This window comes from Amblyomma maculatum, chromosome 9, assembly GCF_055883805.1.
Source record: "Amblyomma maculatum isolate TAMU_Amacu chromosome 9, ASM5588380v1, whole genome shotgun sequence".
NCBI lineage: Eukaryota > Metazoa > Arthropoda > Arachnida > Ixodida > Ixodidae > Amblyomma > Amblyomma maculatum.
The window spans coordinates 63,130,464-63,157,630 of record NC_139352.1 but is presented as its reverse complement, the minus strand read 5'-3'; the positions used below and the strand labels follow the sequence as shown (position 1 = coordinate 63,157,630).

Below are 27,167 nucleotides of genomic sequence, written 5' to 3'. Positions count from 1 at the left end.
AAATTAATATGCAGAAGACTAAGGTCCTTCAACAGCCTCGGGAAGCAATTGTAGTTTACAATATGTATAGCGAAGCAATGGAAGTGATATACGAATAATATATATTTAGGACAGGCAGTAACCGCAGGTCCGGACCATGAAAGAAGAAATAACTAGGACAATAAGATTTGGATGGAGCGCATTTGGCAAGTACTTTCAGTTAATAATTGGTTCACAGGAAGGGAAAGACACAGTATATGTAGGCACAGACATTTAGTGTTCACAACAGTGTAACAAGAAACCTTATACGAAGGTTCAACGAATGTCATATCAATAAATACTTGGTGATAAAAGGATCGTATATGAGTCAATTGCGTGCAATGCAAATACTTCGTGCAATGCAAATGCAAATTTCAGGAAGACGTAGGAATTCAAACGAGATTTGTTTCCACCTTTAAAATTTTTATTCAATCAAGGAAACTCGCTATGTAACTTCTGTAGAGACTACCAAATTCAGCGGGCATAGAGTTAGATGGCTGTAATAACTATACACGGAGAGGTTCCGTCGTGAAGTATTTAAATTAGTTCGCTTTTGATAACGTCATTCACTTTTTTTTCTAGCTTTAGCAATTCACAAGCACATCGTAACATCTCGGGATAAAAACAAGTTATAACAAACAGCTAAATTATGAACTTTCGGGGATTCGAGTTCATGCACACAAGTAAATTAATGAAAGCACCCCACAATAAATAACAGAATGCTAAAATATAAGCGCATTTTGCCAAATCACTTTGAACTCGAGACACAAAGAAAGCACAACTAGCTAAAATATGGACAATACTTAAATGCAGCGCTGAAGACTGACTCAGGCATAAAATCCAAATGGCCAAGGAGCTCACTATCAAGTTCAGTCGCTCTACCAGGTAAAATCAAGCAGCTCGCTATGCGAGTGCGCCTCGTGAACTCTTCTATTCTGAACGCCGTCCTGAGCTGCCCTCTCAGATGTCCCAGTTGAGTACCACGTGGCATACGAGCAGCCAAGCAGTGGAAAGAGCAGTGGTGAGCACCATCAGCGGGAATCCGATCCTAGAGGGAAAGGAAAAGGAGCTTGTGAGTGTGGAAGAACTCTTACAGCAAAAAGCTCTGCTCGGACACAAAATATTCTGATGGAGCCTTTTGCACGTGGACGAACACGGGGCCGCACAGCGACGCGCGCTGGGCGTGTTTTATAAATGAACATGATTTTAAGACTTTTTTGGACCCCCGCCACCTCTCACCGTGGTTATTGCCTTTTCCGTGGATTCTAACTTGGCGGTGACACTAGCCACTCCACTGTGATAAATTTGGCGAGCTTTAGTTGTTATCTTCGTAATTGCTAGACTTAACAGGAAGTTATATCTCCTGCCGCTGATAGCCTGTTCCTGAAAACATCTTTTATTGTCAAACTTCTTTGCCCAGGAATTTACAAAAGCGCTCGCTCAAAACGGCGGGTATAATATTTTCATAATCATCTCTATAACAAACTAACGGTATAACGAACTCTTGCAGCTCGTCATAGAGTATATGTTACTGATTTGTAATGTACTGAGGGCCGTTTTGCAGCAAAAAGCTTTGCTAGGTATACTTGTCACCTTCTTGGTGGGATTTTTTTGTTCAACCCTTGATACCTAGCGTACGCATTTTATTTGACTTTTGATTAAAACAAAATTGTCGAAGTAAGTCACACCGTATAAACCAGATTCTAAGCAGGCCATTGCGAAGTGGAACAGTCGTGTGGCTAATGCCGGCCTGCTGAATTGGAAAACGTGCTTTGCAGGTGTTAGCTGAAGTGATTTTCGCTGCCAAATTATAAAGGCTCAAACGTAAAGGTGGTTAAACGATGCACGTGTACGATTCGGTGTAGAAGAAGTACAACCTTTTCATGTGCGGTAGAGGAAAAAAATACTTTAGTCGTGTTTTTGCTCACTGACCATAGTACACAGGTGTACTGATTTTGTTTGGTTTATCACTTTATGCGCTTTATGGGCTATCAGAGATGCCGTAATAGATGGCTCCGGAATTTTAGGCCACCTGACGTTCTTATACGTACGTGCACTGACAATTCGCACCACACGGGCATTGATTGATTTTCGCGTCCATCGAAAAGCGGCCGCCACATCAGGGGTTCAATGCTGCGTTCATGCTTTCAGCAGTCGAGAGCCCCAACTGGCGACTGCAGAGGGGTAATTACAAGTAATCAATTACGTGAAATTTCAAGTGATTGCTTTTTAAGCAGTATAATGGTTCGGCTGTTCAAATTATTTCTTGGTAATTGATTACAAGCTTACTTTGCAGAAAAGGTTACAGAGGCGGACCATGCATGGTCCGCAGTATTTCAAATAAATAAAATAAAAAAGCGTCCGTAACGATGTGATTGCGACCGCTGTATGCTGTATTGTACGACTGCTGTATGCCTTGTAAACAGGGGCTTGAACCTCGTCAAGTGAAGTGTTTTTCACTTTTGTTCGAGCCCCTGCCGCTTTGACGGAAACTGAATTGAATTGCGTCAAATTCTTCGGCCGCTCAATGGTGCGCATAACTGTCTGGCATGTTGCACTCTCCGCGGTCTTCGTTCTTGAGCTAGCTTCTGGTAGCATCTATTCAACTTACACGATTTTAAGACCAAATGAGTGTCTGGTGAATGATGTCACGAGCTCTGTTAGCATTTGGGCAAACAATTCAACTAGTATATGCTTCCACCCTAGAAGCAGATTTTTTTTTTTTCATCTTATTTAGCGACCTAACTGCGAAGCGCAGATATTCATGGAGGATGGGGAAAGAGGCATGGAAGCAATGCGCGATTACGAGCGGGTGCGCAGGGCGTACCCAAGCTAGACCATACATAGGTTGCATGGAGCAAAACAATCAAGCAACTGCGGCTACATGGGTCAATGAAGGCTTTTAGAGAATGTCCTAACCAATCTGCAGAGTAGTTTGACCTGCAACAATGTTTTGAGTGCTGACGCCAATATATTGTAAGCGGCGGAACGACGATTATATCCGGAAACTGGCACTTGAAAGTAATAGCTGTAGGAAAGTTGCTGTGGGGTGGTTTGAAAAAGACTGGTCTTTAAGCCTAGATTTATATCGCAGTACAGTGGCTTCCTGCTCTCCGGTTGAATCGAAATTCAGCCGCCAAGGATGAGACATCTGCCAGCTATTGCTAGCAGTGAACTTCCACGGCGAAAAAACGCATGTCAAGACGTCGCAAAGGGATAGCAGTTGCCTTAGACTATTTCATTCAGACACCGGTGATCAGGGTTGCCTGTGTAAATAACTTGAAGACGCGTGATTTAACAAGTTGCTATGAAATGCACGTCAGTATTGCCAGCAATTATACGATCCTTACCTGAAAAACTCGAAGAAGCTGAATTTGTAACCGTGTTGCTCGGCAACTCCGGCGCAAACAACATTGGCCGAGGCCCCGATGAGAGTCCCGTTTCCTGAGGAGGAAATTAATAATTATCAGACTTGCACTGGAATGCAATACATAAGAGGGTCAGGAGTACGCGATTTAAGAGCTGCTTAAAACTAGCTTCCCTTTAGGACATCTGCATACCTGAGCAGTGCCCAAGTACTTAGCACAGATCAAATTAAACAATGCATGTTCTGCCCGCATTCTATGGACCACGGGGTGTGGCACTCCATACGGAAAAAAAAGTGGAATGTTATTTTGATATGCTGCCAACCTTTATCGCACTGAGTAATGTGCCCATGGACTGGTTTATTGCAGCGGTAACTTACTCATATGGCAGGACCACTGGCAAGGTGCTGTCGGGGGACAGAAGTAGCTGAGCGACCCCTGTAAGCTTCCGAAGTTTGCTTTGCTATTCGGCGTCTCCTTTGTAGCAATGTTTGGCACCAGTTTCCTAATTCCAAGGCCAGTAACGTCATGTGGCATACGGGAGCCACACAGGCAGCCACTTGTTGCAATGGGTGTTGATACCAAATACCGCACTAATTAAATGCTAAATCTTCGTCCTCAGAGTACTTGCGACAGGTATCAAAAGGAGCGCCAGATTTGAGTTTCTCCACATACCCCAGCTAGGCTCTGTGTGTTTATTCTCGTAGAAATAAACGGTGTTTATTCGACTTGAACAGACTGTGCCTCAATAAACTGCATGCATGAGCTTTTACGAAGTTAACCGACGATGCATGCAAGCCTCAATTGGAGAGAGGCCCACGGACAGTTTGGTATCAAGGGCAGCCATGTGTATGTATTACTACCTTCACTGCCGAAGAGCTTTATTTGTGCGTAAATTCATCTTCATCGACCGAATGAACGCTTTCTCTGTGCAAAAGTCTCCCGGTAAGTAAAACTCACCTCCCAAGCAAGCTCCAAAGGCTAATGCGTAAACTAAAGGTCCAAGCTTGAGGCCCAAGTCGCTTTCACCAAGGCCGCTCACTATCTTGATCTGGAAATTTAAGGTAAAAAACGACGCATTTCTTTCACCTCAGAGGAAAGAAAAACATTGAATATTTTAAAAAACAATTTGTGCCTAAAACGTTAAATGCTCCCACGACGTGAATTCATTGCTGGAAAAAAAATATCAACATAACTATTATGGGCTATTACGTAGCTCGAAACGAACGAGGCTGGCAATGAAGAAACAGACTGCAGGGAGGGAGATGAAAGATGACAGGACAGTGGAAGAATTCATGCCCTGTCATCTGTTTCATCGTAATTATCCGTTCTTTCCACGATGCCTAATATTCCCAGATAATTCACCGGTCAGCCCACATGAAATGAGAAGTTTTGTGCCGAATAGTATCTTGAACGGCACGAAAAGAAAAGAGAATTCAGCTACCGAATACTTTAAAACCCTTTTAAGAAATAATTCCTCTGCATACAGATTCATTGTGTGTACATAATAATGAATGACTTTAGCAAGCAGTTTCTGCCGAAACAATCGTGCTGTTAGACTTTGCGCGGACGAATGAAGAACGCTCGCAAAGTTGTTCGCACCAAGAATCCAGGTAGGAGGAATGTTTCCTTTTCCACAACATAATGGGTGCTTTTTTGTTTCATTTTTACAGATTAGCATTCGAAAATTTACCTACCCAGGTTTGGTTTTTCCAAGCGAATTGTACGGGAAGGCAGACATTAGTACAGTCTTTGTCAAGAATATGCAGCACAGGGGGTTCTCTTCAAAGACCTGTAACCAGCCTCCTGTAATCATTACTGGAATATTATAAGTAAGCTAGAGAAGAGTGAACGCGAGATTTGTCATCGAGATTTCAAACACTGGCGATACTCAACGAGTGCAGCTTAGAAGCAAAACCATTGTCTAATTTTGACAAAAGCTGTATGGTATCGATTCATGAATCAACTAATATTCATGATTTATGAATCAACTAATATCCCTATGCCACGGGCAGGAGCTGGCCGTGGCATAGGGGTAACGTGAATTCAAATGTCATGGCAGGTTGATTTTTTTTTTTTATGAGAAGACCGTAGCTACGCCTCTTCACGGCGTTGCTTCGGCCACCCGAGGTCTCACTTAGGCAAGTTTTTTATTGCGAAAGAAATAATCATACAGCCAAAGTCGGCACAGAACAGTCGTAGGCTTTGTTTAGGAGAAAAAATGCATAAAGAAGCTTCTAATCGAGGATAGTGTGCAACAGACGCTTTCGCAGAAAATCTATGGCATAATGGCAGGCCGAGTTTCAAGTTGTGGCCGCCTCAAGCCACACACTGCGGGGCGGGCAGATTTTTGAAATCAGAGTTGTCACATACCATCACCACGGACGAAGCAACAATAATGCCTGAGCACTCTCACCATGACTGTGGTGAAGGGAATGTTGTCCACGAACGAGGACGCTAGCGCTGAGACCCAGGTAATGATGATGATGGAAACAATGAGCCGCGAGTCTTTGTGCACGCTACGGATCCAGTTCTGAGTCAGGTGGCCCACGTACAGGAGCAGCTTGAGCTCGACCAACGCCTGCAAAACCACAAGAAAAGCACAGCCCTGGCGTCTATAGGACGAAGAGTTCGCATCAACGCGCAATGAACCTCACATTAACATATCGGACTCAGTGAGAACGCTCGGACATATCGGGGATTACTGGTCGTCTTGAAAACCTTACAGTGCTGGGCTACATCAAAGGAGAATGAAAGTGAGCACGCGCACGACGGTGGGTTGACGATGTAAGTCTTTGCACGCATTGCAATCATATTGTACCGATGGCACAATACTATGGTATATACTACTATAAGGGGGTACGGATCCGCTATCCGCCGTCTCATCGGGATCTAAAACAAGAGGCAGTGTACTGGCGAAGACTGCAGACAGGAATATTCCCTAACCTGCATATTCTAAGCAAAATTTACCCGTCACAATATCGGGACACCTGCCCATGGTGTGGTAGCAAACCGTTATACCACATCACGTGGCAATGTAGAAATAACGATAGCTTTCGTAAAGACCCGAGTGCGGAACAGTGCCGGCTCTCCAGCGGTGATCTGGGTTGCCAACTAGGTTTGATCCAGCACGCCCAGCGAGCAGCGAAGCTCAGCGGAGCCCTGGAATAGGGGCACCAACCCTGTGAAAAGACGGAAGATGGACCTCTTCTGCTACTAGCATAAGACCTTCCTAGAGAAACTAACGTATTTCCTATCCTATCCTATCCTATCCTATCCTATCCTATCCTATCCTATCCTGTACCGATGGTAATCTGTGCAATATGAAATGAGCCTCCCCGCTCCAACGACGTGCCGGCCTTTTAATCACTTGCTTAAAAATACGAGACTGCATGGAGGATGACCAGAGCATAACATATGCGGTTTATCCATGCAAACAATCTGAGCAGCTTGCATGCCAAATAGACTTCTCTAGTTTGAAAAAAAAAACATGTTTAAATGAATCAAAGGAGAAGGAACGGTAATAAAATCGTGAAAATATTTCGCGCTTGTGCATACAGAGTGATATAACCACAAAATTATGAACAGGAAAACAAGAATGAAATACAAGTGCAAGGTAGTAAATGTTTTGTCGTTATCTGAGGCTTGTTTTTCAGAAAGAACAAAACCCTGGAGAAAGCGCACATGCAGCTTATATAAATGACAGATGCAATACCGTCTTGCAAATTGGTCTAGCGGTAGATGACTGGTGATAACGGTTGCTGCGTGATGAAATGATCAACTAGTAGCTCAGTATATGAGAAAGAAAACTGATGTTATAAGGAACGATCTGATTCAACTTAAGTGATCTCAATTTATGTTAGCCGCGGAGTATTGTATAGTCTACTGACCTCCATGACGACAAACAGCGCACCGAAGAATATAAGCGTCGTCCACTCCACACGAGCGATGACCGCATCCAGTTCGCGGGTGTCTGCCAGTACCATTAGCATCACGGCTCCGAGAATTGCAATCCAGCCTGCGGGTGCAAAAGACAAAACGTAAGCATATTTTTAGAGAAATATCCACAGTTCTGCAGTTGATTCCCAAATAGTCACTCTTTTCATAGTGCTTAATATGCTTGCAACCGTTTTAAGACCATAGTCCGCTGATAATTAAATTGAAAACTGGGATCATTTCGCTTTGCTTTTTTACTTATTTCCATAGGCAAAGTTGCAAAGTGAGCACTCGTAGCCTACTTCCCTATGGGTTTAGTTTTCAATCAAATCTGCTGGAACACTGGTTACTGTTTATGAAGGTGCCGAACATCAATGCGATTACCCGAGAACTTGAAAATCTGTAAAAAAACTATTTCTTCACATTATGCTTACTCGGTCAATGCTTACTCGAAGCAAAAGCGTACACAATGCAGTGGCCAACACAGCCAGACTAAAATTAGGCAAATAACGTCATCAGTCCATCTCTCGGCAGCGTCTAGAATCGTGACTGCACATAAGAAACCTTTTTCTTTCTGTGGTAGTGTTACTCCCCTAGTTCCGATGCGTTGCGCTTCTGTCCTGCCAAATGCGAAACAACTACGCTGCAGGAATCCTGTAGCCTAGTTCTAATCTAAAAATCATTCTGTACCATTAAAAGCCTTCCTTGCCGAACTCATCCCGATGGGCTAGCAGCATGACGGGTTGGTGAGCTGGTGCACATGCTATGCATAGCTTCAGAGCATGGATAATCGTGATAAATAGGCTCAGATACGTAGCGTAGAAAATGCCAACACAAGGTTCAAAAAGTGCTTGCTCCTTTCGCTAGGCTTTGTTGCAGGTTGCGTATCGCGCCGCGTCGAGCCAACACCACCTAGACTAAAAGAAGGCCAGCGCAAGTCCCCCTTTCCACTAGTCCTACGTCACGACAGCGAGATCTGGGGATAGATCGGCGGCGCCGAGCGCAAGCGTACGCAAGCAAGGCGATAACGACTCTGCCTGAGTGTGCATGTTTTCAGCCTGTGTTTACTGTGTTCTTAATCCGTGCGGCATAGCGCTTGCGAGCAAGGTATCTGCAATGTCTGGGTGTTGTTGTGCGCTAAACTGTCGCTCTAACTGTGCCATTGGATCCGAAGCGCAAGTGTACAAGTTTCCGTCGGACTCAGCTCGAAATGCAGCGTGGACAAAGGCTGTGCCGTGGAAAAACTTATTACCGATGAAGTGCACTGTGGTAAGAAAGCGTTCTTGTTTGCTTCTATACTCATGCTAATATTCACCACTGTTTGATTTAGTTAAAGCGTAGGCGTGCCCATATCAAGCAGAAAATTTGGACAGCACAGCTACTAATAATCGAGTAGCATTCGCTCTGTTTTGAGTGCGGAACAAAATTGTTTTTCAACCTAAATTATTTTCTTATAGAAAATTTTTATTTCGCTAGTGGCCACGTAATCATAGTTGCCCTAGTAAATGACTGGTTTAAAGTCGAGTTAGCTGCTCAGGGCGTTAATATACTCATGGCAATCGCTGCTCCCAGCTTAAGCAGCTTTTTTTACATTTACGTTACAGTTTTGCGACCAGCACTTCCGTGAAAGAGACTTCGTATTCACAAGCTACACCGAGCGTCGTCAAGGTCACCGTTCTGAGAATTATTTCTGCCTACCATTCTTAGCTTTATCTATCCATCTAACAATAAATGGGCTCTCAGATGAATTCCGTGCCTGTCTTAATGTTTATTCAAGTAACTCTGAATGAGGGTGATAATTTCCTCGCAACTTCATTTCTGCCATTGAAATAAATGCCAGGTGGATTGTGTCAAACTTCTCATATACTTCAAAAGACTGGCAATATTAGATAACACAGGTAGCACAAGTATAACCCTCTTCATCACTAGCACAAAAATTTCAAGAGAGCTCCAGAGCAGCGTTGAATAAAAAACGCAACCGCGTAGGGCGACGCTGACTTTCAGTATGATCTCACTACGATGACGCCACATAAGCTTGCACAGGCCTTGTAGTACAAGGAACAGGCCTTGTAGAGACCCCAGATATGCTGGAGCCACGGCTCCATTCGGAACATGGATTAGCAGGTATGCGACGAGTCGAAACGAGATAAATGTCATGTCTATTGATAACACCCCCCCCCCCCCCTCGCCACTAACTGTGTCAATCCCAGATTGTGTCTGCCGGCCGCCTTATTTCATAAAGCTAATTCTTTTATTGCACTTCGCTCTAATATTGATGATGTGCACGCTTCGGAAGCACATCGCACAATAAGTCACTTTCCTGCAGGACCAAGAACCTCGCAATACTTAATTCCGCGTAGCGAGTGGTAATCAGCGGCTGCCGTTAACTACGGTGAAAATAACATATGATTGTACAGTGGCGTCACGATAGCACTATGCGAAAATCAATACAATTCGATTCTTTAATAAGTTCCGGCCGCTCAGCGTGCGATTATGCTGCTATTGGCTCGTTGCGAGAGCGCCACGTACGATCACACTTCATGCATGCAGACTTCGGCTAGGGTTCTGCCGACGCCAACGACGTTGACACCACAGAACCGATAAATGTACACTTAACAGTCTTCGCTGTTCAACTTGCCGGCTGAGTTGTCTGCATAGAGTAGGCCAGAATTATTTTAACGAGCGGCTAGACCCACTGCGATGCCTCGGATAGTCTACATATGGCCATGGACGCCACTGGGCGATTGGAACAACGATTGGGTAGTAAAATGAGACTAAGATCATGAAACCTGGGGAAGGCTTCATTTCCCAGAAAATCCGGCATAAAAGTTTTTAGCGAAAAATAATGGTCATGAATCTCGGTGGTGGTAGCTGGCAGCCGACATGGCCGAGCTCCGATTCTTGGATTGTTTGTGCGATCTAACGAGACCACATGCTATCAAGACGTTTGGAGCAGCTACTAACTCTGCTCATTTGAGGTAGGAAAATGGAATAATAATAAACCTTAGTACTTTAGCTATGATGTCGAGCAGGACGCATTAACCTTACGCCACGCAGGTACGTTCATACGACTTCATATGTCGGATGTTCATCCCTATGCTATAGCGTCACACTCTTAAAGACTGAGATTAAGTGTCCCGCCATAATTGTTTTTTTAAGCAAGGGACTACTACACTTGTCCAGTAGCGGCAAGCCCGCTGAATCTTTGCGCAAACCTGAGGAGGAACGTGCGTGTTTTCCCCCCCAAAAAAAAACACTCACCGAGGGTAAGATGAATCTCGGGAATACTCTGCAGAAAGAAGAGAAGGATGACCGCTGCAAGGACCACGGTCGTCTTGACCAGCAGAGCTGGTTCGCGGATCCTGTACTTCTCGCTCAGAGCCCGTAGATTCTCACGGAAGTCTGCTTCGGCCTTCCTGCATTGCACGCACACAGAGGATTGAGTTCTCCGCTTTTCTGCCACTGATGCACCTTTGTCGAAAATTCACATTTTCATATTGGCCCCAGTTGCGCCAGCATCTTGCGTCTACAACACGTTGCCAGCGTTCGGCGAAATTAAGTTTAACAATTAAACACAGCGCGAGTGCGATGACGACACGAGGATTGTGCAGTCCGTAGCCCTAAAACGAAGTTACCTCCAGGCAGCTGGTACTCTAAAACATCACAACCCTTGATACCATTACGAATCAGTACCATGTGGGCAGCTTTGGTGTAGCCGCTCTTGGCCACATGTTGAACAACGCTGATGACAATGTCGTTTGGAGTTTACTATACTACGCACATGTAGGAGGCTGTCTTGCCGTCCTTGGAGGCGGGCGTTCTTCCGGCCGTCGCTGCGGTGAACGTGGTCGAGCGGGCGTGGTGGCTTCGCTTGCTCTGCTGGCGTACGAGCTTTCGCACCTTCTTGCGCAACACGTGGCGTACGTGCGTCTCGTCGCGGGAGTACTCGGCCAGAGAGAACACGGCCTTCTGCCACACCTGGATCTCATGGGCCATTTCTGCATGGCGAGGGAGGACACCAGCGTAGAGTGTAGCACAGGAAAGCATTTTGTTGCCGGCATACAAGGTTCTACAACTGAGGCTGATAAAACTTTATTCACAATAAGTGGGAGGAATAGGGGAAGTCAGCTAGCGTGCCGCAGGCTGTGGAGACTTTTGGCAACGCCGGCCCATTCGACGGCCTTGAACTGAATGCCAGGGTAATCGCTGGACCTTAGCTTGTCCCAAGCTTTTTTAGGGGGATCAGGCAAGAGTTCTGGGGGAGGCTTATGGGCTTTGCACGCCCAGAACCGGCAGAACGGGTTCATATCCTTATTTATGAATGTTTATATGTAGTTTGGGTTGGGGAGGGTCCCCGTCTGTAGCTGTCTCCATACTGTTGTCTGGTCAGTGTTTTATGGGTTCTACAACTGTTCCTTCAAAAGCGTTATGTTTTTTCTCAACTTAGAGACCATATAAATCTCAATTGACTAGTCAATCTAGTTGACTGGAACAGACTATTGCAGTGTGTTTACAAGATGCCGCTCAGCTTGAATGCTTCAGCAGAAGCTGTAAATATTTTTGTGGAATTGTATTTCAAAGCTTGTTCCCCCTAACCGTCCGCAACGGCTTAACAGTATTGGAAATAGATAAAATAGAAAACACGAGATGACCAACGCGGAAAAGAAACGACTCCGCCGGTTGGGACAATATCTGTAACGGAGCACTTTTTTTCTACCGGGTCTGTACAGGATAGACAGACTGAAGCTTCCTTATTTAGTCGTGTTTGCTTTGTGTCGCCTGAGAAGCCCACCTTCATTTCTCTACAGTGAATAGCAGTGCTGCTAATAATGAACACCAAAATCATATCTGTATTTTCTGCCCTCTCCATCGATAAGTATTTAAAACAATACACACGTAGACTGCGGTTGCCTTAGATAAGTAAGGAAAAAATAAGCACCGAGGTAGTCTGAGCATTGCGCCAATCGGAGCTTGTTCACATCCCGGTAGAAGATTCGCAGGTAGATGTAGGCGCCCACTGCGCAAATCACCACTCCAGGAACCATGTGCGCTGTGAACGTGGTGAAGGACACTCCCTGTGGATGGTGCAAAACATGTAGGATGGTTATCCCTTAAACGTCGGTGCGTTTTCATTTATGTTATTACCAAGTCGAAAAAAATACGGAAACGCAATAACCGTCTATTGTTTAGGCCGTGAGTAACTCGGCAGCGCATTCAGTTTCTGGCGTGACTCCACTCGTACTAGAAATTCCGCTTACGTACCCCACACACCTAAGCCTCTTTCGCTCAAAAACAGTTGATCTACTCCTGGTAGCAGTTGTAGCCAGATCTTTTTTATACCTCTTCAGAAGCGTTTTGGTTTGGTTGGGTTGGGTTTAACGTCCCGAAGCAACTCAGGCTATGAGAGACGCCGTAGTGGAGGACTCTGGAAATGTCGACCACCTGGGATTCTTTAACGCGCACTGACATCGCAAAGCGCATGGGCGCCTTGCTTTTCGCCCCCATCGAAAAGCGGCCGCAAAGGCCGGCATTCGGTCCCGCATTCTTGGGAACAGCAGTCGAGATTCATAACCATTGCGCCACCTCGGCGAGTCTTCAGAAATAGTGTCAACACTATTCAGTAGAGTAAAACGTTGCAAATTACCAAATGGGTGTTTACCAATTCCCCTATGAGGACAAAAATAAGCGAGTAACTGTTCATCGTCATCCAAAGAAGCGCATCTTTACACATTCGTAAATGCTAGCGAGTTTTTACTAACCAGATACGATGTGAAATGCTGTCAGCAGCCGCATGGTTGCATAGAAATTCATGGTCAAAGGCAAAGGCTTCATTAATCATGCAACCTAATCAGCCTATCTATACGATGGCAGCGATATTGAAAGAGGGCATGAGGTGGGAGGAGACGTGTGATAATTGTGGACAATACAAACACTCGTTTGGAAGCACCGAAGTCTCGCACATCTTCAGTTAAAACAGACATTATTTCCCCACTCAGATGGAGTTTTCATTGCTCAACGTATGCAAATAGACAGGTGAATGTTTTACCATAGCTGACAGGCCAAGATCGACTACTGTGGGACGAAGAAGCACGTATAGCTGCCGCCCTACAACATCTCTAAAGGTACACCGGTTGCTATGACTCCATATTTAGAATTTCACGAGTAGATACAGCACAGCTTCGTGACAATAAGTAGACACTGCCTCTTTCTCCGCTCCGTAGATAGTGGGAGCTCAGAATGAGGTGTGCCGATAGTAGTGGGACAATGTATTTTGTCGCAATGCGTCATACGAAGTGCACTGAGAGGCGCAGAAAGATCATGATATGTGCAGATATGCTCTTATGAAATTTGAACCTCAGAGCACAAGAAATAGGCTTCTTAAAAGCCAGCCCAAAGAATTGGCGCCATATAGAGAGCCGGAAGTTATGAGGTACTTCCTTACACTAGTTGAAAAGAACGCTCGTGAACAATTTGATGAATATACTAATTTCCGCATACTCGCTGGGATCTGAGTTTACACAAGTCAATCAGAGCGAAATATAGGGTTAAGGAAATTTGAAAATGCAAGCGGAGTTAGAGATTCGTCTAAATTTTGAGTGCTTGGGCATGGCACGCAGTGTTACTTGTATTTCATATGCATCAAAATGAGCAACCGCATAACGCGCTGATATACCAAGATTTCGACTTGTTTGACTATATGCCAGAACCGCTGGCTTACCGCGGAGAGTTGTCCCTCGACATGGAGTGCTCGTAAGAGAACAGAAGAGGCTCGCTCAAAAGGTTAAGCACTTACCAGAGAACGGACGCTTGGATTGGATATGATGATTACATTGGGAGGATCCCCTACGGGCGTGGCAGCTCCACCAATGTTTGAGAATATCACAAGGATGATAAGCACGTGCTTCGGGTCCAGATCCATTACTTCACATAGCCTGTGCCACAGGAAAGAAACCGCGAAAGGATGAGTAATACGGCCCTGTGCAGCAGACAAGTCTGCCTAGACGGGATCAGTCTAGTTATTACGAAGTTGTGAATTATGAAGCAATTGTGAAATTAGTTATGAAGCAATGAGTTATAAACTAAATTATTAAGCTATGAATTATGAAGCAAATATCCATAAAATTATGGAATAAATTACGGCTCGATCGACCCCCATCGTCTGCGTACGCATTAACCTGAATCAAAAATAAGGATCTCGTTTGTTTTAGTTCTGTTTACGCGCTGCCCGAAGTTGGAGTAGCTTCCAATAAACTGTTATCAATTGCCTCACTGAAACATTTCACCAGGGAGGCTGCTCCTAAATGCCTATTCAGGTACTTATTTCATGACGATTACTCTGACAATGAACTGCCATTTGGTGGCCGACCTGACTCTTGTTAGCACAGCTGTGCCAGAGAAATGGCAACCCTGAGTTCACACAACGCTAAAGGACGACGGTTTCTTCAAGAATGAAGATGATATATGGCGCAGTGCAATGGCGCAAGCGTACGCCCAGTTGAATATTAACGCCTACATATGCCTTAAGTTGTAGTGAAGGTATGACACCGAACAACAGATTGCAGTTAACCATTCAATAAAGGCCGAAGCACGCCGTGAGTGCAGCTACTTAGGCACTCTTTGAAACAATCCGCTGCCGAAAAGGTACTAGAAAGATTTAGCACACCGTGATCCGCAATCCGCTACCGTGATCCGCCACCACGCGTTCGACTGCGCATGCCCAGATTACTTTGATGCCGATAGATGGCGCCACATACTTGATGTCGGCACATAGACCTGCCGCGTCGGGACCAATCAGCTTGTGCGCTCCGCCCGCGCGAGGCAGAGGGTCACGGTGGCGGATCGCGGATCACGGTAAGCTAAATCTCTACTGACGGCGGTGATGGAACTCGGGGAGGAGAGGAAACGAACCTCGTGCAGCTTAACTCCCTCCATAGACTTTGGGTTATTGAATGTAGGCGCGACAACTGTGCACTAAATGTATTGTACTTGCACAGCTTAATAACGCCTTGCTCGTATAGAAAAATAACTGTCAGTGCTAATCGTCAGTAGCGAAGAACGGAACATGCAAAATCTGAGCTAGGAAATGGAATCTTTGTATCAATGTTGCCGAACGCTTCGTCTGATTTCGAAGCTAGCAGATAATGCAGAAAACAGCAGCCAAGTAAGTTTCAAAACTTTCTAAAGCTAGCAGCGGGCGAAACAGGCTGAAATGTTAAGCCATACAAGCTAATGGCAAATAGGTTGAAAAGTCTCGGTTGTCTTGGGAACGCTGGTGCAAGTGGAGGTGTTGTTAGACCGGTTTAGGTCTGCGCAATATAATTTCCTGTAAGCCTCAGTACCCTTGCATACAGAGCTGGCAAATATTTTTCAACATAAGACAACTAGCTTGTAGTCAACACGCCAGAAGGCCAACCGCCATTCGTGAACATCGGCGCTTTCGCCGATTTGCATTACTGGCCATTAATGCACGAAAAAGGGAAGATGTCATGGCTCCTCATAATGGTACCTATCCTTACTTTATAGTGACCGGCGTCATCAGCAGAATGGTGGTCACGTTGTCCAGAAAGGCAGAGATGATGGCCGTGAAAGCGCAGAGCATGGTCACCATGGGCCAGATGCGTCCATGAGCTAACCGGTAAGCCTGAAACATGAAAAAAAATTTTTAAAGCGAAGAAAGAATAGCGCTATTCGCACATCCAACTATGGATGCATTCAAATCCACTTCAAGGACTATTTTGACCAGCAGGGCTTATATATGGCATTACAGTTGCAACTTTTTTTCGAGAAAAGTGCTGCCACTACAGGAATGCCCAATCGCCTGTCAATAGCCGTATTTAAACTAGACGGAGCTAACACGACAAGCGCCACGACAAGACATATGTTGCTGTCTCGAAAATGCAGGTGAACCGACATTACTGCGACAGGTTTTTCTTACAGCTTAAAGGAAAACATTATGCACAATACAACGCCCCCATTACTTCAATAACTGAAGTAGTCGCATTGTATCCTCAAGAACAATATCGGATGCTCCCGAATCAATCGGTTGCGTTATGGCAATGTTGCCCTTATAGTCCTGAAACCAGATTATAAGCACAAGCACAAGTTGCGCTAGGCTGTTGGTTGTTAGCATGTTTACAACTGCGTGCGATGCCTGTAAAGCACCAGTGACAACGAGTTGCTAATAATCAGTAAGCAGGACACTTGCGAACATGGTTTGGCTACTATCACAAGCATTCTTTTAGAGCAAAAAGAAAGAACAGAAAGACAAGATGAACATGGGCGCTTCGTCTCGTGCTCGTCTTGCCTTTGTTTTTCTGCCTTTTTTTTTCTTTGTTACAAGATATGCTTGTGATGTCAGAACATAAACAAGCCCAACATTTAACACTTTGGGGTTTTACACGTAGCGCGGCGTCAGTATTGCATGCATGGTTCTAGCCCTTTCGGTCGCTTCACGGGAGAAATGAGAACCTCTGACGTCAATATCCGAGCACCTTCATTAATGCCTGTGGTGTAGAACGACTCACCAGCACGGCGGCGTAGTCGAAGAAACCCGTCTCGCAGAGCACCCCGACCAGGATCATCATTCCAAAGAGTAGGCACAGCGTCTCCACGTCCAGCCACGATACAACCTGCGTAAGGCTCGGCCGCTGCATGCAGCCAGGCCATGCAGCAAAGGGGAAAATTGATAATTGTGCTAAGATTCTCTTCCCGATCATTTCTGGCCTGTGACAACGGGCAAAATAATGTTCGCTGTACTGTTTTGTGACGCTGAGCGAATATGTCTGAAAACTCGCAGTCATGTTTGCCGCGCATTTGCTTTACGTCGCAATAGATAAAGTTTGGCACTGCGGTGCAGGTTGGCGACGGGCTGAAATACAACGGTTACGAAGACTGCGGGATTGTGAGTCTACTGATTCTGATATTGCAGCTAAATGGTGCAGTAATCTAGCACAAAGATTGAGGAAACGTACCGAGCGTGCTCAGGAATCTGCTCAAGACACTGAGCATCGTCGCGAAATGGATGCCGAAGCGAAGAGAATAAACCTGCGGTAGAAACTCCCGGACAACGGGCTGCGCGATTGCAAGCGATAGAAGGGTATAGCAGAGATAAGCAGTGCTACGCACCTACTTCGCATTTTATTAACCTTAATTAAGCGTAATTCTTTTCTGACCCAGTACACCATTTTCCGTTCCATAGCCATCTGCGTCACCCTCAACTTGAGTAGAACACTTTTCGTAAGCCTCCCTGTTTCAGCCCCATAGGTGAGCGCAGGCAAGATGTAACTGTTATAAGATTTCCTCTTCAGTGATACCAGTAAGCTGCTAGTCATGATGTGCGAGTACCTTCCAAATGCGCTCCATCTCAATCTTATTCTCCTAGTTATTTCCCTTTCGTGGTCCGGATCTGCGGTTATTACCTGTCCTAAGTAGACATATTCGCCTACAACTAGCAGTGTTTCGCTACCTGTTCTAAACTGCCGTTCCTTTCCCGGGCTGTTAAACATCACCCCAGCCTCCTTATTTAGGCCCACCAATCTTGAGACCACTTATTGTGAGGCATTTATGAAATATTGTAACAATTTCATAAACAAATCTATAGAAATCGTCAAAGTTTCCAATGCATAACAAAAGTTTGCTTCGAAAATGTCCTGCACTCACAATTAATGATTAAGTCTGTCATAAAAACAAATTGGCCGTGTTTTTGACGCTGGAAAAAGCTATGAGCCTGTAGAGAGCATCTGCAGACAATGTTATCGCCCTGTTCTACTGTTCTACAAGATGTGAAAATACTTTCGAAACTTCTTTCTCACAATTTGCTCCAAAATTTACATGTACAAACGGCACATTAAAACAAGAGTCAACAATAGATCGCGATGACGAAACAATTAAGCAGCAAAGCAAATTAGGCCATTTAATTCCCATTCATATAAGGGGTTTTTGAACATGGAATATTCCCGAATAGTCGGACCTAAGCAGTGCTTTGCACGGGAGGAAGACCATGGCACTTACCGCGCCTGCAACGCAGAGAGAGCCAACTGCCATTGTTGCTCCGATCAAAGCAGCCAGAGTCCTGTGCACCAGCTGCCGGCAGAGATAGCAAAGGAACGCTTTCAGGAGGCTCCAACTCAGAAGCTCTCTACTAATGTGTAGCTAGACAGATGACTGCAGGGCACAGCTAACAATGTCACATGCAGAAAAAAGTAACTAGCTCCGATTGTGTCAAGCAAAAGTTTTGCAATTTTTTACTGCATTTACTCTGAAACTGCTCGTGGAATTTGCATTTCGGAGACGTATAATGCACTGAAGGCACTAGGTGTGAACATTCAATAAAGGGAGCGGCACAGTGCTAAACTTTCCGAAGTTGTGGCAGCGTCGAGAAAAAGTAGCCGAGGTGGCGCAGCTGTACACAGCACGAATTTGACACTACATCCAACGAACGGAAGAAGAGACGAGACGTTCGTCGCCCTTCTATCGAAGTCCGGCCGACAGCTTATAAGGCAAAGTCTGGTGGTCTTTTCATTATTTTGAGTCATCGATTGCATTACAGTCCTCGTTGTGTCCCAAATCCAACACACACACACAAAAAAAAACGAATTTTTTCGAAATTCCGAGTGGAGCTATATTTAAAGGTAAAAACAGGAAATTGAAACCGAAACTAGTTTCATGGCCATAAATGACATTTCAATGGACGAAACGATGACTTCACAAACAGTATTGCAAAAACTCGCGCATACGTTGGACGGTGGAAATAGAGTCTGGAAATCATGAAGCAGTACATAAAATCTCTGAATAGCCTAATATGGGCCTCAAAATTCTATGATCATGCGGGGAGCGGGCAGTGAAGCGGTATACTGTTTGTGGTCACAAACTCAGTGTTGCCCGCAGAAATCGCCTCAACTCAGGCCACCAAAACTGCACATTTTAAAATAGAGTTTCGCGTGAATGAATTTTCGCTCGGCGCCCAAATTCGCCGGAGCGCGTTAGGGCAGAGAGGAAAACATACAGCAAAATTTTAACCAGAGTATACGAATGTCAAAAAACTTCCGGAGTTGCCCCTTAAACGGCTTCTGCAGCCCCAGTGGGGTAGTAAGGGTACTAACCCTCCACGTGCGCACAGAAATTGCAATTGAATTCACGTGTTTTAGTGAATGTTTCGAGCCTCTCTGCATGCACCAAAGAATCTCGAGCTTAATCCTTTCTGCCGTGGAGAAAATTGCCGTAAATTGTAGATTTCTGCTAACTTTTTTTTTTGTCCATAAGCTATGCTAGTTCCACGCCCTATCGGTTTTTTAACCGCGGCATAACGGTGTTTAAAGAAAATATGAACAAATCAGGCGGTTTCTTGATATCCGAAAGCAAATGGTTCGTGTCCAAACGGAAATGCGCCTAAAAAGTCCTTCTCGACTACTATTTTTTTAATCGAGAAGGGATTTTGGTTTTTATTATAGGCCAAGTAATTTAGTGAAATACTCGAGCAAGTGCTTAGGGGCACTGCCGGTATCAAATATTTCACGAAAGATGTAACACGCTACAAAAAAACATAAGCAGAGTCTATAACAGTCACCTAGTTGAGCAAAATGGTCCGCGGTATAATTTAACATGCAAAGCGCCGCATCAATGTGTCTGGTTCCTCGCACCTTTATTTTCTTTACTAAACTCTCATATTTAAGCAGTAGCCTCAAAGCCAATGCGACTGAGAACGATTAAACATGAGGGCTAGCTACGCAGTTCAATCATAGCAATTGCCGTTTCATGAAGCGGCCAACACTAGCAAAAGGCATACAATTTAAAATATCACCCCACGTTGGGAATATATAGGAAATTTGTTTCAATATATCTGTATTCTGTTGTGCTGAGAAGCTGCTTAACGACCGGCGCCATGAGAAAAGGATACAAACCATAGCGAAAGTATGGTTGTTGTTTTTTTCAAGGTAAATGGCGCAACAGTTCAAGGTCTGCATGCAGTAGTAAAGTTTGCGTTCGCATCCGACCTTAACGGTATAACGATGTTTAATTGAAGCGGTATCGAAAGAGTTGTATTTCCACCATGGTCACCAATGTAGAACTTTTTTTACGGCGAGACCAGGTTCGTCACGGTGACAGCACAGGAGAGCCCCGCGCTTGTTTTCGCATTCGAGAACCCAATCGGCTACTCTCTTGAGAAATACGGAATATATGAAATTTACCATAACTGTGGTAGCACTTGTATTTTGCCGAGGTCTGAATGTGGTTTGAAGGCAAGTATTTAATTGCGCGAAGAATGCTTCAGCGCAATTATTCTTTCAGTATTCGTGGCTTGGTATGATTTTTTTTCTGACCGTACTTCACAAAGAATGAGCGCGCCCTCAATGCCCTAAAGTAGTTAAAATTGTTAACTGTTTACAATACTACCCCTCAACCTAGAACTGTGTTTGAATGTTAAAATTCGTACAATTATCGTTAAAATCCGCTGTGAACGCTTTAGCGATTCATTTCCTTTTTTTTTTTCTGCTATTGCTTTCTTTGCTACAGCTGCGTCGACTATGGGGTGAAGAAAACGAGAACAGGCTCAAGAAGCTTTTGCTGAGCTGCTTCTATGTCGGTGGCTTTTCCGGTTATCCACGGAAGAGCGTAAGTGACAGGGTTGCTTGGTAGTATGAAGCGTTCACTGTCCGCAATGTTGGGGATTTCCTTTCGTAGCGACTGCTTACCTCAAAAACAATCAGCAGGTAGAGCACAGTCAATACTGACGCCGCCAGAAAGACGCTGAGGCCGAACTCCACCTCCGACGGCTCCACCAGAGTCTGCAGTGGATAGGACACATCGGGCGGACTACCGTGGACCTCGATGAGAAGATCGCATCTCGTGCTGCGGTGGAGGAAAATGGTTTGGCTTGATTTGTGAGGTTTAACGTCCCAAAGCTACTCAGGCTATCAGAGACGCCGTAGTGGAGCACTCCGGAAATTTCGACCACCTGGGGTTCTTTAACGTGCACTGACAATGCACAGCACACGGGCGCCTTGCTTTTCGCCTCCATCGAAAAACGGCCGCAGAGGCCGGGATGACTTCAGTGAAGATATACTGTGCGTTCCTTTCCCCAAAAACTAACCTGACATCCGCACGTCGAAAACAGTTAAATGAACGCAGAGCAATTAAAGAGGTCCGCGTGATGTGCCGAGTGCTCAGAGACCTAAGGCATTTGCGAGTGGGCCTCAAGCAAACTACTGTATATTGTACCATAGCGCATATATTGCTTTTTACCTGCCCTGTCCTGTCCTTTCTTCCTATTGGTCACCTCTGATTTCATCTGCCCCTTGCTCGCTATCCCTTTATTTCCGCCGCCCTAGTTCAGGTGCTTCAGATATCAGATAGCAGATACCGGGATCAGCTATCATATTTTCCCTCCTTTTGTATATATAATAAAATAACGACAACAACCACAACAAAAACAAAAAATACCGCGATGAAATGGCGGCGTGACATTGACCTGATAATTGCAGATGTCCACTGAAAAGCGAGACAGATACTTGGCGTTACTGGCCCTAAAAACGAACTCAATGAAAAAAAAAAAGAAAATCGCGGAATGATGCGCTGGGGTTCAAAGTGCTATTGCGTTTACTCTTAAAGCAAAGCTCGGATCCTTAACACCCACAATAACCCTTTTTCCACACCCTGTTGGAATATTGTTTGACGTGCACGCGGTGACGGCTTGAGGAAGAGAAGTAGGTTTCTCTTCTCGCTCACTTACTGGTATCGCTTGAGGGCGAAGTTCTCTTTCACAAGGAAGCTGGTCTCTGCGACAGCGTCAGCTGTAGGTACTGTTGGCACTCGCAAGATCTGCTTCAGCCTCCCGAGTGGCTTCTCGGAGGAATTTCCAGTGCTGGCCGACACCAGCGTGACCGTGGTGAAGACTTGCGTAACGTTGGCGAGGGAGGGATGAAGGAACGGTCCCCGAAGTGACAGGCGCATCAATGAAGACCAGTCCTTTAAGTGAATTCCTGGTACACGTCACCACGCATTGGGCTACAGCTGAGGAAACAGTTCGCGCTATTTGACACTGTAAGAGGTCACAATAAACTATTGCGTACGTCTGGTGAAGTTGAGATATTTCGTCCATGGTATTCTCTTAAGCCCGGTATCTGCGTTCAGGGTAGCAAATGGTCAGCGCCACTTACAGCACGTCGTTCAAGATGCTCCCTTGAGCAAACAAGACAAGGGCTTCCTTTGCACCAGCTGACCGGTTAGAAATAAAGGCGAAAAGAGTTTGCCTTCTTTAATACCCATGTGATTTACGCGACTGACGTAGAATAACAAACCATTCTCTGGCTCTTCTGGCCATGACTTTACTCATTGAGGTTTGAGATATATCAGACATCAAAAAGCAAAATGGTCGCCACAAATATATTGCTAGCATTGCGCAGCTCATACTACGACGAATGAAAAAAGATTTTTTTTCTCTCTCTCCGAAGGATACGATGAGGCCTGCTGCTGGTGCTGACGTTGAACTTGTGAGTGTTGCCGTCTTGATCAGCTTCAGGGATAATGCTCATCACCACCTGCAAGAATTTCTCATTTCACTTATGGCGTGCGTGTGTGTGTGCGTGCGCGCGGGGGCGCATGTGCGCGTGTGTTGAGTTATATTTTATTTTGTTGCGTTAAGAACGAACGCTAGAAACAAAATATTCAAGATTGCTTCTCGGCATAAAAATCTAAATCAGGTTTCGTGAAGCAGTTTACAGCGGGGCTGAAAATACTATCCACGCTTATTGTGCATTAGTTCAACGTCGGTGTAGCGCTGATAAGATCAAATGGTCGGGCGCGTTCCAGACGCCAGGGATTTTGGAATGCGCTAAGTGCTGCCTGGGTACAGCGAAGATTACGGGTGTGGCGCTACCTTTAACCCTTTGAGGGTGTTTGCCGTAAATGTACGGCGACGCTAACGGTTTTCCGTCCCGCAATGTCTTTGCCGTACCGGTACGGTTTCAGCCCTCAGTCTGAAGTTTCGCGCCCTAATGACGATTGCGCTGCCTTCTTTCGAAGATAAACAGAAGTGATTTCTAGCTGCAGCGTGCCGCCCGGGCTGCGGCAGCGACCTGGCATGGCTTCGGCGAGGACATCTATTTTAGTGGGTTAACAATTTAACTCTATTTAACGCTATTAATAATGGCAGTCAAGCCTAAACGAAAGTCGAGCTTAAGTGAAAAAGTTTCTCCTCAGCTTGGGGAGGAAATCCGACCGTCCCCATAATTTCGTATTATTCTAGACTTGGAAATTCAATAGCTGATTTCAACGCTAACACATTGTAGCACGCTAAACATTCAGTTCATGCAGGAACTATTAATCCGCCCGTTTAAGACGGATTTACGAATCATGCAGGAAAGACAAAGCGCACGTTCCGATAATGGACTTACCACAGCTGCCAGAAGGGCTAAAACCAGGAAGCATTTTTTGACAAGGTTCCCCAAGGTTTTCAACCGCTCACAGCATCCGAATCCGCAGGCCGCTTTGGCGCCCTTCTTGGATGGCGGGCAGAATGGGTCCACTGGTTCGTCTTCGCTCAGGCACGATGAGGCCGAGCAAGTGTTAACGCGGCGTCGGCCAGACGATGACGGTGCCGAAGGAGCGCGCGTCAGCGGTGTCTTCTCATCTGAAGACGAGCAGCAGCTAGCATCCATGGTAGCGCCTTCCGGACTAGTACTGTGTTCAGCGATCGTAAAAACAAAAAAAGAAACGCATGGGTAGATAACAAGAAATAGACAAAAGAGATAACGAAAAGTTCGCATTCATTTATGCAGCTTTTTTGAGGGAACAGATGACTGCTGCGTTCTTGCCAAAGAAAACAGTTCAGAGGGCTCACGTTTTAAAAACTGCATATATGGTGAGGCGATTCAGTTGTATATGATCAATGTGGCGTGCTTGCCATAGTTACGATATTGCACAACTTACTAGTTGGCCAATGCACATCCAGCTTTTAGAACACGTTACACCAAACTGCTTTCATCAACAGTGACAAAAAGATAAGTAACACTTGTTCATCGGTTAGATTAGAGTTGAGCCGTTCTCTTGTGCGCTTACGACTGTAAACGCTATGGATGATATTTCTTCGTTACTGCCAGGAGAGGGATGCTAACTCTGGATTCTAAATACCAATATCGAGCCCGTGGACAGGTACCGCCGGAAAAAAATGGAACCGAGTTTAATTATATGTGATGCTCATTTACAATACATCGCAGTTTGCTGCATATCTGGAAGTGGTCTCCACTAGCGATACTGCAAGTTGGCCATAAGGGATCGTAGTGTTGGGCATTTCATTGACTTTGACTGTTCGGAGTTTTGTAACAAGCACTGATGCAATACCGACCGCCTGCGTATAAACATCGAGTATCTCCAAAAATGCGACCACTGAGCCCTCCATGCTAGGTCGCGCTCATCAAGAAAATGCTACACTCATGGACCCACAGCTGCTGGCACGAGCTGCTTGGACGGGCTTGGAAACAGCGGTGAATAAGGCAAAATTGCGAGTAGATGCAGCAATCAGGAATGGCTTGTGAGCGGCCAGTGACTTTGTGAAGTGTGAGTAGAGCGGGACGTATCGAACTTAGCAACCTACCATAGACGGTTGTAACGAGCAAAGAGCATTCGTAAGTAAAGTACTATACTGAAAATCTAATCCAGTGCAGAAGTATCTCAGCTTTGTTTAAATTCTATAGAGGCAGTCTTGCGTAAGGAGCCTACTGCGGTAACCTTTTTTCTATCTAGTGGGCAAGAAGAGGAGGGTTGTTTTTGGTGGGAGTAGCAAGTTACACTAGACTGCCGTGTTTGGTTAATAATCCTAAACCATACCACCTTATACTGCATGCGCTCGTAGCAAATACCGGTATACGTAACCCGAAGCAATGGACAGTGCAAAGTCATGAAGCCGGTGTCAAGCCGATGAGAAAATGCATCAAGTTACATGTATAAGGCAAGAGAATGAATGCCAGAGTCACAAGAATTGCATAAAGCTCGAGAGTTATGATCGTAACTCAGAGTTCGAACAATCACAATCACTCAAAAATGTTGCCGAACACTGCCGATCTACATAAGCACGGTGACAGTACTCATGTTTACATATACCTGCCGAGGTTCCGCCCCTGCTTCGTTTGCTACGTATCAGAAGTTTTCCCCTCCCGAAACTAAGAAATGGAAAATTAAGATTCGGGCAAGAATTGTGGTGTGAAAAAGAAAACTATAGAATGCCGATGGTGGATGACTGTTGCGCATAAGGCTTTTTACTCTGAAGGATATAAATTTTCCAGCGCTGTGTGCCTCGCGTCATTTAGAGAATGTTTGACGGTCGCCGCCGGTGCTTTGAGGGCTATACGTACCGTTCCCTTCTCTGCCATTCATGGTCTGGTTTGTGGTACCTACTGAATTGCCTCCTCCCCCCTCCCCCTACACACAAACACAAATACGCATCAATCTCATAAGGTATTGGTATTTCAGAAGAAACGGCTTTCTGACGGAGTGAAAGAACTGTGTTTTTAAAGTGGCCCGTGACATTCCTGTTTCCCTAAACTGAGCACGGCAAGTAAGGCCGCCTCAGCATACGATGGTGGCCAACCGGAGCCCCAGTCCACGCAGAATTGCGATTTGTCCGCTATTCGTATAGCAGGGGAAAATTTGCATTTTAAAATCACACCGCCACCATTTGTGTGGTATATATTGCTTGTGAAGAGTGGAAAATATGTTGAAAAACACGAAAAAAATATTGATTTCGACCACGCTTTGTGTATATATTTCAAACACTTATTTTAAGACCAGCTCTACGCGATGCTCTGCGCCAGGTTTAGAGCGGGAATATCCCGAGGCCATTACAGTATTTGAAACTTCTTTGTTGTGCGAAAATGTACGGAAGCCATAGAACATTCGAACACGGAAGTGCACGCTAAAGGCAAGATGGCACAACTGATTACGTCTCAGTGACGTATGAAGTAGAGCCGATAGCAGATTGAGTTACAAGGTGTGGTATAATTGTAACACGGCGTCCGCAAACAAATATTGCCAGTTCTCGCCCCTTTAGGCTGCATATTATTCGCTTTCGGCGACATGTTTGGGCAAATGGGCGGATTGTTCACACAGTAAGGCAAGAACTCAATGGGGGATTCCCCGAATGTGCACGCATATTGACTGGAACGGCTGGGTTTTTCGTACGACGCTCACAAGCCCGCCTAATGAAAAGTGCTGCAGTTGCTTGATGAGACCACGTCAAGTAGTTACAAACAGTGGTTTCCAACAACTCCAGCGCAGTATGCCCCGCCATGCAGAACTGACCTTTCGACTCTTTGGACGGAACGCCGCCTCTTCTTGCTGGTTGTGGCTATGGTCGAATTCGTGCTCCCGTAGATGGAAACGATGCTCGCCGAGGGAGCCATGATATTACTCGAGAAGTCCATTGGAGTGCTCTGCCTCACCGGCTTGCACTTCGAGACAGAGAATCTAGCACTGGCATACGCCGCAGACTTCATGTTGCAGTAGCGCGGGTCACTCCCCATTTTGACTACTCGCTCGCCGTGCTAGAGGAACAGTGTTGGCTAAGTCCGTCGAAAGAACCCTGAAAAAGAACGGGGGTGGCTGTGCTCATATACAACTGCGCATGCGCCAGTACATGACGTGCACTGTACTGGATTATCAATGCGCGCCATCGCTATCGATACAATGAACTTAAAGCATGCAGTTTTGCTTCACTCCAAAGGGCAAACCGAAAAGATAAAGAAACCTGGTTGAAGGAGCGGAAGAGGATGAGGGAGGGGACATGCGTTTCCAGTCCCACTGGGAACACGAGGAGTGGCGTCGTACTGTGTCCAATTTTTGCTCTGCTCCTTTATT

At 45.4% G+C, this 27,167-nt stretch overlaps 1 protein-coding gene across 1 annotated transcript; it reads right to left on the bottom strand.

Moving 5' to 3' along the window:
• Positions 1-549: 549 nt before the first annotated feature.
• LOC146179200 (P protein-like) lies at positions 550-26,950 on the bottom strand. Its single transcript, XM_084578887.1, has 17 exons — positions 26,613-26,950; positions 23,711-23,996; positions 22,774-22,855; positions 22,048-22,297; positions 21,011-21,167; positions 18,330-18,401; positions 16,844-16,966; positions 15,836-15,960; positions 14,113-14,251; positions 12,259-12,394; positions 11,101-11,317; positions 10,581-10,735; positions 7,274-7,401; positions 5,800-5,964; positions 4,344-4,434; positions 3,369-3,462; positions 550-1,066 (listed from the first exon to the last, which is right to left on the bottom strand). The coding sequence occupies exons 1-17, from the start codon at positions 26,831-26,833 to the stop codon at positions 979-981; spliced, it is 2,529 nt and encodes an 842-aa protein (XP_084435013.1). The 5' UTR covers positions 26,834-26,950; the 3' UTR covers positions 550-978.
• Between the last annotated feature and the right edge of the window lie 217 nt (positions 26,951-27,167).

Coding starts and splice junctions, on each gene's coding strand:
- LOC146179200 (XM_084578887.1), bottom strand. CDS start 26,833: ATGGGGAGTGACCCGCGCTACTGCAACATGAAGTCTGCGGCGTATGCC. Junction 22,856..23,710: donor TAGCCCTTCTGGCAGCTGTG/GTAAGTCCATTA, acceptor AAATTCTTGCAG/GTGGTGATGAGCATTATCCC. Junction 21,168..22,047: donor TTCGCCCTCAAGCGATACCA/GTAAGTGAGCGA, acceptor CCTCCACCGCAG/CACGAGATGCGATCTTCTCA.